Below are 10,932 nucleotides of genomic sequence, written 5' to 3' on the forward strand. Positions count from 1 at the left end.
CTCATCAACATGAATAGCGTAAGAAAAAGTATTATCACTAGACTATTGTTTTTCCAAATATTCTAAAACACCTCTTGTGTCTCCATCTTACTTCTTGTTCTTTTCAAACAAAAGTAATTTCTATAATCTTAAGGAATAAAGCCTATAAACTCCCTCCCTACCATTTGTTTTACCATGAGATCATTAAATGCTTTTGGAAGGATTTTGACATCACTTGCCATCTCAATCGGATAAAGAAGAAATTTTACAATGACTTCTATGTAGATGGGTTTTGTTTGGACTTGAAAAAGTATTATATTTCTCTTTTACAAATTGTATCACAATAAACTTATCATTTGTTTGGTTACAGATCTTTATTTTAGCCTCACAGCTACATCTTGTTTTAGGTCGACTATTTTCACATAAACTACTCGTTTATCTTTTCCCCTCTTACCTTAAGCAGTACAACATAATATTATATATAATATTTTATCCAAATTATCACTATAACTACTATATCTTCTTATGTCAAATCTGACCCTCTTAGTATATGTAAAATAAAAGTCATAGGTTTTTTTTTAGTCTTAAACTCCATTCTTAATCGTGGTATAAAGTCTTTTATGATAAATAAATAATTTTTATCCAAATCATATCAAACATAAAACAGTCTTATGTTAACAATGAATATATTCACTTAAAATGTTGTAAATTGACAAAATAAACTCAACACAACATAGCTTTAAGGCATTATATTATAAGTTTTGTTGATAACATCAATGTTGTTTTCTCTACTCTCTTCATGTATTTCCAAATTCAACTTTCGGTAGCTTGTTGATTCACCTTCCATAAATATTAATATAATCCAGAAAAAGAAAATCAATACTTTATTGTTCAATAAAAAAAATCAATTGAAAGAGCTACAATCAAAATTTAAATAAAAAATAATCTACAAACTTGAAATTCAAATTCTTTTATAATTGTGTACTGAAATAAAAATTATCTTCTTAAGTGAAATTTCTACAAAGTTTTAAGATTTTATGTAATCTAATTGGTGTGTTTCTGTCATATTGATGTCAGAACATTTTATTTTGATCACCAAAGAATTGTATTATCCCATATACTAATGAAAGCATTTTGAATTTGTAAAATTCATTTACAAAATATAAAGGCTTTGGATGCCATGCCTTTTTTTCTTCTACTATTAGGAAACAATGTTTGTCGATATTATTGAAAATTTGTTTATGTTTTTGCGACTAGTGAATGAGTAAAAATTGCTCACTTGTTTCAAAATGCAATGATTCAACATGCGTATGACACGTCTCGGATCTTCGGAGGAATTTAATCTCTCTCGGCTCACTAGACCAACTTGGTTTTGCATGGAAGGGTGAGAAGAATATATTAGGGTCCCGAAAGAGTTTCTATGGTAATGAGAGGCGTGCGAGAGAAGAGTATTAACATCTTTCAAGGTAGCACCTTGGTTGGTGATATGGCGGTAGTGGCGGAACCTCGAGATTGGGACACGTGAGTGAGAAGGGTTTGAAGGAGTTGAGCAAGAGAAGTTATTTTGGCAAGGAAAAACATGATGATTTGGAGTTTTGCGATAACTGCATATACGGTAAAGCTACGAGGGTTAATTTTAGGCAACCGGTTGAGATGACTCAAGAGATGCTAAATTGTGTTCACTCATACTTGTGGGGGGCGACGAGGACTACAACTCCAGATGGAGGTCGGTACTTTATCACCTTCATTGATGATTGTTCGCGCAAAGTTTGGGTATACATCTTAAAGTACAAGAATGAGGCACTTTCTAAGTTCAAGAAGTGGAAGAAGATGGTAGAGACTCAAACCGGGAAGAATGTTAAAAAGATCTAAATAGATTACAATTTGGAGTACTTAGGAAAGTAGTTCAATCAGTTTTTCATGAAATAAGAGATGATTCATCACAAAACTGTTTGAAAGTCACTACAATAGAATGGCTTGGTGGAGCAAATGAACAAAACGTTACTTGAGCGTGTCTAGTGTCTGTTGTTGAGGTCGGTTTAAAGAAGCGATTTTTGGATGAGGCGGTTAACAATGCAGCTTATCTTATCAAGCATTGTCTATCGACGACATTGGAATGCGAGACAATGGAAGAAGTTTTGGAATGACGATCCTCCAAACTCGACAACTTAAAGGTATTAAGGTGAGTGGCTTACACGCACCAATGAGATGGAAAGCTTGATCCGGGAGCGAAGAATTGTATATTCTTTGGATACCTAAGGCAGTAAAAGGTTGGAAACGGTTTTACAAGAACGAGGAGACGACCAAGTGCATCATTAATTATGACGTGGTGTTTTGGGAAACCAATTCATATTATGGAGCAATACAATCAGTCGGAGCTGGAGAATGGACCGAATTTGAGGTGGAGTTCCTATGAGGGATGACTAAAGAATCGGTAGACATATGGGAAACTAGTGAAGAAAATGAAATAGACTGTCAGGTAGAGGAGGAAGGTACGGATCCGGAAGAGAACCTTAGCTCCTACTAGTTAGCGCGAGATAGAGACCATATGACAACCCGAGCTTTAAGAGATTTTGCTACTCTGATTTGGCGGCCTTCTCATTCCTTGTGGCAGATGGCGTATAAGATTCATAGCCGAGATCGTTTAGAGAATCGATAAAGAGCAAGGAGACAACCGAATGGAAGTGTGCTATGGAGGAGGATATGGCATAGCTTGACCAAAATGAGACATTGAATTAGTTTGACTTGGAGCTCGAGAAAATGGACGTGAAGACATCATTTCTTCATGGGAACTTGAAGGAGAATATCTTTATGACACAACCCGAGGGGTTCGTCAAACTAGTTGATGAAGTCAAAGTATGTATCATTAAACACTCTCTTTAAGGTTTGAAACAATACCCAAGACAATGATAATTGCATTTTCATGAGTTCATGGTTCATAATGATTTCACGAGGAGCGATTTCTATAGTTGTGTCTATGTCAAGTGGATTAATGGTTGCGGAATATTCTTATTGTTATATGTGAATGATATGTTAATCATATCGGGAAATAAGGAAGAGGTTTGCAAGGTCAAGAGTTTTCTAGGAAGTGAGTTCGAGATAAAGGATATTAGATCGACAAAGAAAATTTTGGGGATAGTGATTGAGCGAGATCGTGAGAAATGCTCTATGTTCGTGTCTTAAAGCAATTACCTCCGAAAAGTGGTAGCCAAGTTTGGGATGTCTAACGCTAAGACGGTTCAAACTCTTAGCTACTCATTTCAAGCTCTCCTCAAAGATGTCACTAAGTACCGAGGAGGAAAATGTGAGAATGGAAAACACCCTATATGTGAGTGCCATTAGGAGCCTAATGTATGTCATGGTATGTATGTGACCCGATCTTGGTCACGCGGTTAGTCTTGTTAGTCACTTTATGGTGAACCCGGGGAAAGAACCAGAAAAGGTGGGTTCTCTATTACGTTGGGGGATCCTTATATGTCGGTCTTTGTTTTAAATGGGCGTGTGTGGGTTATGATAAGTTGAGAGGATATGTTCATGCTGATTTTGCAGGTGACTTGGACAAGAGAATGTCCTTAACGGGATATGTGTTTAACCTATTTGGATGCTCGGTAAGTTGGAAGGCACCATTATAACCCATAGTTTCTCTTTCAACAACAGAGGTCGAGTATATAATTGTGACGGAGGGCGTCAAGGAGGCACATTGGTTGAAGGATCTCCTTGGTTAATTTGTGGTGAAGCAAGATAGAGTGGAGTTGTTTTGTGATAACTAAAGTGCCATATACTTATCCAAGAACTCGATGTTTCACGAGTGCACAAAGTATATCGAAATTCGACTTCACTACATTCGATTTGTCATAGCGAGTGGAGCGGTAGTTGAAGAAAAGGTTCATACAGATGAAATTCTCGCAGATATGGCCACAAAGGTAGTGACGGGAATCAAATTTCGGAAATGTTGCAACTAGATTCAAGTCAAAAAGGTTGGAATGTGATCGGAGAAGTAGGAGGATCGGTTATAAGGTGTTCTTGGTGATGAGGCTCATTTGTTTGATAATAGACATAGAGGCAAGGTAGAGAATTTATGGAATTGGGCCTAGGGTTTTGAGGCACAATTTGGTGTGCATCAATGTTAGGTAAATAAAGGGAAAAGAAGATATGTGTGATTATTTGTTAGATTTAAAAATGCATAAAATCACATAATGGTGAAGATGTCAATCAAATTGTATTATTATGAAAATGTTAACTAAATCGTCAAGAGATCATATCATGGTGGAGATGTCAAAGATATATATATATCACATATCTTTACCTTAATTATGAATTGTGTCAACTTCATATCTCGACACGACAACATCGATTCAAAACACGTCGATTTAAAATATATATAATAAAATATTTAAAATAATAAAATTTAATTTGACATGTATTAAGTAATTATAGTTAAAAAAATAAGAATAAAATAAATAAGAAATAAAAAAAACTATTTATTTTATGTTGTGACATGTTTTTGTTATGATATTTTAAATTTTCATTAAAGAAATATTTTTTCAACATTAATATTATTTTGAAATATTATTTTTATACACAAATTTTTATCTAGAAATCAGTTATCTACTATTAGATTTATGCAGTACCATTTATATGTTTTTTCTCTTTTTAAAATTACTATTTTTATCTATTTGCCCATCCAATTGGGTAAATGAATAATTAAACAAGGACCAATATCAACTTTTGGATTGTCTGTCTGTAAATTCTGGTAAATATAAACATCAAAATCTATTACTTGCATTTTTATATGTTTGGCGTTTGCCTATCCAACAAGATAATTGAATAATTAAACAACTTTATCATTATTCATGTATCATCATTTATTTTTATATGCCAAGAACAAGTTAATTAGGCCTTGTTTAATTTAAGATTATTTGAATAACTAAGTAAATATTTTAAAATAATCTTATTTTGCATAAAATATATGTAATTAGGATAAAACAATCAATATCTAGTTCATATTTAATTTACATAAAAAAGTGAAATATTTTTTCATTAATTTTCAATACCATTAATACCGTATAAGGTGTATATACCTTGGGATAAATTAAAAACAAACTAAATAAGCACAACTTATATGACAAACATTTGTCATAAGGTTAACAAATCATATTGAATCAATGCAACATTAAAAAAAACAAAAAAAAATATTGATAAAAAGGATAATCAAATCAACATTGAATTGATTTCCCTTTGAATAATTGATCTTTGTGAGAACACCCCCTCTAATTGTTTAAGCCCTTCCATCTTTAGTCCACACCATTCTATAGCTTGTATACATCTCTTTGAGGTTGAAAATTTTCAACTTTCTTTATTTATTCTAATCTCTTCTCACAAAGTTACGTGATGTCTAATAGACAACCCATTGCGGTTACAAATTTCATTGTGTTGCTAGTTTCTTCTCACGACACATTCTTTGGAATCACTCATCCCTGCCTCTAGTATCTTCTTAACGGCGTTGGTCAAAGAATGATAACGAGAACTAATAAAACAATTTCTAAATATTCATGAAGCAAAATAAATCTATTGTAAGTTGAGGAAATAAATCTAACATTTGGTGTAAGTTGTGAGGGTTAAATCAGATTAATTTTCTTTTTTATAAACTCGATCCTTTCCACCTATTATTATTTGTCATGAATGAAATAAAAGTTTTGAAATGCATTGTTAATACTCGAACTCAATCGAGTATCAAAATTTATACTCGAACTCGGCTCGATTACAATTCGAGCTACTCAAGCTCGAGCTCAAAAACTCGAATATTACATTTTATTAATTAAAATTATATTTTACCAATAAATAATATCTCAAACATAATAAAATATATATTTCACAAACAATATATATATATATATATATAATCACAGCATTATTTAAGATTAAGAAATATAAATATCATTATATAATTAAAAAATAATTATTCCATCACAAATATTTAATTTAGAAATTACGAACGAAATTAAATATATAAAAGATGTTCATCAAAAGTATTAATAGTTTAACAATACGATGCACTGTTTATATATAGTGATCTTCAAATTTTACCTAATTCGAAATATGAAATAGTAAAAAAATGATCAAACAGTTAATAGTAAAATTTTAGAAAATAGATGTTTCAAGGGTTTTTTTTATAGATATAAAATCAGAAAAATAGACCAATGAGAAGAAAGAGAGTGTTTAGATCATTTGAAAATGGAAGGAAAAGAGAGAAATTTGACCATTTGGAAATTAAAGAAAAAGAGAGAAAAATGAGTTTGACTATTTATGAATGGAAGGAAGAAAAATGGGGAATAGAAGGAGAAGAAAATGAGTTTGGTTATTTGAAAATAAAAGGAGAGAGATTTAAGATTTGAGAATGAATATCATGAGATTTTGTTTTTGTTATATATTTATGTATAATATATATACAATAAATAAATATATATATATATACAATAAATAAATATATATATATAATTAATATATATATATAATTAATATATATATAATAAATAAATACTCAAATTCAATTCAAACTCGGTCATACTGAGTTCATCAAACCGAGTTTTGACCAATTAATAACTAATAACTTGACTCGTTCTTATCTATTTAACAGAGTAAATGAATAATTAAACAAGGACCACTATCTACTTTTGGATTGTTTGTCCTAAATTCTGGTAAATATAAACATCAAAATCTATTACTTGAATTTTTATCGGTTTGTCATTTGTCTATCCAACAAGATAATTGAATAATTAAATAACTTTATCATTATTTATGTATCATCATTATTTTTATCTGCCAAGAACAAGTTAATTAGGCCTCAATTAATTTAAGATTATTTGAATAACTAAGTAAATGTTTTAAAATAATTTTATTTTGCATAAAATATATGTAATTATGATAAAACAATCAAAATCTAGTTCATATTTAGTTTACTTTTTATTCAAAAGTGAAGTATTTTTTCATTAATTATTTTAATACTATTATTAACGTATAAGGTATATATACTTTAGGATAAATTAAAAACCGAACTAAATAAGTATAAGTTATATGAGAAACATTTGTCATAAGGTTAACAAATTATATTGAATCAATGCAACATTAGGAAAAAAACAATAAAAGATCGATGCTTCATCGTTGAATTGATTTCCCTTTGAATATTTGTTCTTTGTGAGACGCCCTTAGTTGATTAAGCCTTCCATGTTAGTCCATCGTTCTAGAGTTTGTATACATTTCTTTGAAGTTGAAAATTTTCAATCTCTCTTAGTTAATCTGATGTCTTTCACAAAGTTATGTGATGTATGATAGACGATTTATTGCGGTTAAAAATTTCATCGTTGCTAGTTTCTTCTCTCGACGCATGCTTTGGAACCACTCATCCCTACCTCCATGGGCGGAGCCAGGATTTGAAACCTACCCGGGCTAATTTTTTATTAAAAAAATCTATCCGGGCTAGTTTTATAGCTTGCTGTCATCAATGCCTTTTAACAACGGAAAATAACCAATAACGACGGTAATTTACCGTCGTTATTGATAAAATACATACAAGTTGTTTAAAACTACCCGGGCCGGCTTGTACTTGGCTCCGCCCCTGCCTACCTCTATTATCTTCTTAACGGAGTTGGTCAAAGAATGATAACGAGAACTAAATGAACAATTTCTATAAATATCCATGAAGCAAAATGAATCTATTGTAAGTTGAGGGAATAGATCTAACATTTGGTGTAAGTTATGGGGGTTAAATGAGATATATTATCTTCTTTAAAAACTCCTTTCCTCCTATAATTATTTGTCATGGATAAAATTGAAGTTTTGAAACCTCTTGATCAGTTTAGTAATTGAAGTGGACTTCTCATCAATAGGTGTATTCAAAAATGGCATCTTTGGTGTTCCTTTCTTTCCTCTTCCTAATTTTCTTCCTCTCCCTCATACTCTTCCTCTTTTTAATTGTTCGTCCCCACCCTGTGAAGGTCCCAATCAAGGGCCGCCATGTGTTCATCACCGGAGGTTCTAGTGGCATTGGGCTCGAGCTGGCCAAACGAGCCACCATAGAAGGAGCGCGAGTCTCCATTCTAGCTCGAAGTCAGAAAAAGCTTGAAGACGCGAGGGATTTAATCCGTCTAGCCACTGGTATTGATGTCTCCATCTTCAGTGCGGATGTTTGCGACGTGGAAGCTTTGAGGAAGGCAGTAGATGAGGCTGGACCTATCGATGTTCTGATTTGCAACCAAGGATTTTATGTGGCGCGAGAACTAGAGAATCTTAATTTAGAAGAGGTTAAGTTTATTATTGATGTTAATCTCATCGGTACATTTAATCTTATCATGACAGTTTTGCCTGGAATGAAAGCTCGAAAGGACAAAGGACCGGTCTCAATTGCAATTATGTCGTCACTAGCTGGTCAGGTAATATAACTTTGCTTGATTTCTAGTTGTTATACATTAACGACGGAAATAAAAACATCGTCGCTAATTCATTAATACAGACAAATTGTGGTTGATCTCCCATAAGTGAATGTTTTTTAATACCACTGTTATTAGTCGTCGTTAAATCCATGGCAAAATTTCGGGTCTCAGGTGACGAACCGAACCTGTCCTGAAATTATCGGTTTCGAACCAATGGGTAATCGACCTGATCTAAACCCGATTTCTAGGAACCGATTTTTGTAATCACCCGTTTGTTTTAAAACGACACATTTATTTTATAAATTAACATTTTTTTTTACGGATTCATTTGATTTATTAATAAACATTTTCTAAATGACATTGTAACTATTAACTAAATAAATATTTCATTAATATTATTATGTCGGCTCCCTAATTTATCCTAGTTAGATTAGAGAAGAAATATTAAAAAAAAAGTAAGAAGATACTAAAAATAATGTTTTGAGAAAAAAATACATGGTCCCTATTTTTTCGGTTTGGTACTCACGAGTAATAATTGGTACCCAACCCAAAATCATGAATTAGATGACCCGACCTGACCTGACCTGACCATGGTGGAAGGCGACGGGTACCCATTGCGGCCAATAGTTAATGTTTCTATTTCTACTCATGAACTAATTCAACTGAAATTTGAATCTTGTAACAGATAGGCATTTATGGTTACAGTGCTTATTCAGCGAGTAAGTTTGGTCTACAAGGAATGGCAGAAGCATTACAGCAAGAACTTATTGCAGATAACATTCATATAACTCTCATATATCCTCCATATACTGATACACCTGGTTTGGTAGAACGTATGAAACCAAATATTTATAATCATAATTTCCTAATTGATTTTCTATGATGAGTTGTATGTAATTTTGGTTAATGATATGCAGATAATAAGATTAGGCCATCTCTAAATAAGATTATTGGAGCTTCATTTGGTGTAGTCGAAGCTGGTGAAGTGGCTAAGATCTCGTTGGAAGGTATAAAATCTGCAAAATTCAGTGTAATTTGCAGCTTTGAGGGATGGTTGTTGGGGGTAGGAAGTGCTGGTTTTTCTCCTCAAAGATCCTATATAATGGCATTTGTTGAGGTGGCATTTGCAAGCATATTGCGCCTGGTAGGACTGTGCTTTCAGTGGAAATGGTACCAAACCATATTAAAGTGGCATGCCCAAAATAATAACTATTGAAGAAAAAGTAAGTAACTAACATGATAGTGAGATATGCCCAAGACAATAATTGTAACCTTATTTCCTTTTATATTCAGATCTTGTAACCGTGAGTGATAAGAGAATGAATAGAGTTAAGGCAAGTGGGGTTAATAATACAATAAAAGAAGAATACTCCTTGAATAATAATGGGTTAATTCCTATACATGTAGACTGCATGTAACTGATTTTAATTCAAATTCTAGTGTGTTCAATATATTTTCAAATGATACTTCTGATAATTGTATTTTAATGCTAACTTAGTATGAATAAATGATGATTTGTTTTTCTTTAATGCATGTTAAAGTTAGATAGTTGACTAGTATAAAAGAGTAATATCAAAGGAAAATTAATATCGTAACTATAGTTGCTTAATTTTATGAAAGATTTTCAATACTAACTAAAGGTGATATATATATAGTTGCTTAATATATATAAAACTCACCCTTAAGAATTTTCATAACCAATTCAATCCAATTTATTTTTATTCAATTTGTGGAATTGTGCCTAGATTTTTGAGGCCCAATTTAATATGCCTTAATGATATATTTCTAAAGAAGGAAAGAATCCATATATATTATATTATATGGAAACAAAATAATTCTTTCCTAATTATAAATTCTAAAAGTCTATATATATTTACAATATTAACGAGTTGTAGAGTGCGGTGAAACTAAAACCTAGAACATGCAGAGAATTAAAATTTGTAATTATAACTCTATTGAATAGATTATCCGAAAGCAGGACGTAGGACATTGTTGGTCCGAACCTTGGTAAAACTCTTGTGTCGTTATTCTATTTATTCTTTGCTTTTATTGTCTTTTTTCTCGGTTCTCCCTCGTACCAAGAGTCCATCTCCATTCACATTGCTCTTTTCAATCTTCTTCTTTTGGTCCTATGATTTCAACACACTCATTACATCATTGAGGGTAAGCTCCTCCCTCCCATGCTCGAGTTTGTCTAAGAAAGTCTCATACGACTTCAGTAAAGAATTCAAAAGCATCAGCGCCTTATCTTCATCCTTGTACTTCTCCCCAATGTTTTCTAAATCGAGAATCTTGACATAATCGTCGATATGCGTCTGCAAATCATTCCCCTCAGTCATTCTAAACTTGAAGAATCTCTACTTGATGTGGATTTGAGACGACATTGTCTTAGTCATATACATAGATTTCAAATGAAGCCACACCTCTATTGCCGTCGTGGAACTAGCAACCTCTCGCAATACCTTATCAATGAGACTAAGAATTAAGGTGTTATAGGCCCTTTCCAACACCTCCATCTTTTTCT

At 32.3% G+C, this 10,932-nt stretch overlaps 1 protein-coding gene across 1 annotated transcript; it reads left to right on the top strand.

Annotated features, from left to right (window-relative positions):
• Nucleotides 1-7,877: 7,877 nt before the first annotated feature.
• On the top strand, nucleotides 7,878-9,817 carry LOC124936892 (3-dehydrosphinganine reductase TSC10A-like). The gene is made up of 3 exons (XM_047477422.1): nucleotides 7,878-8,408; nucleotides 9,094-9,241; nucleotides 9,326-9,817. The coding sequence occupies exons 1-3, from the start codon at nucleotides 7,878-7,880 to the stop codon at nucleotides 9,622-9,624; spliced, it is 978 nt and encodes a 325-aa protein (XP_047333378.1). The 3' UTR covers nucleotides 9,625-9,817.
• Nucleotides 9,818-10,932: the final 1,115 nt, after the last annotated feature.

This window comes from Impatiens glandulifera, chromosome 4 (assembly GCF_907164915.1).
Source record: "Impatiens glandulifera chromosome 4, dImpGla2.1, whole genome shotgun sequence".
Classification (NCBI taxonomy): domain Eukaryota; kingdom Viridiplantae; phylum Streptophyta; class Magnoliopsida; order Ericales; family Balsaminaceae; genus Impatiens; species Impatiens glandulifera.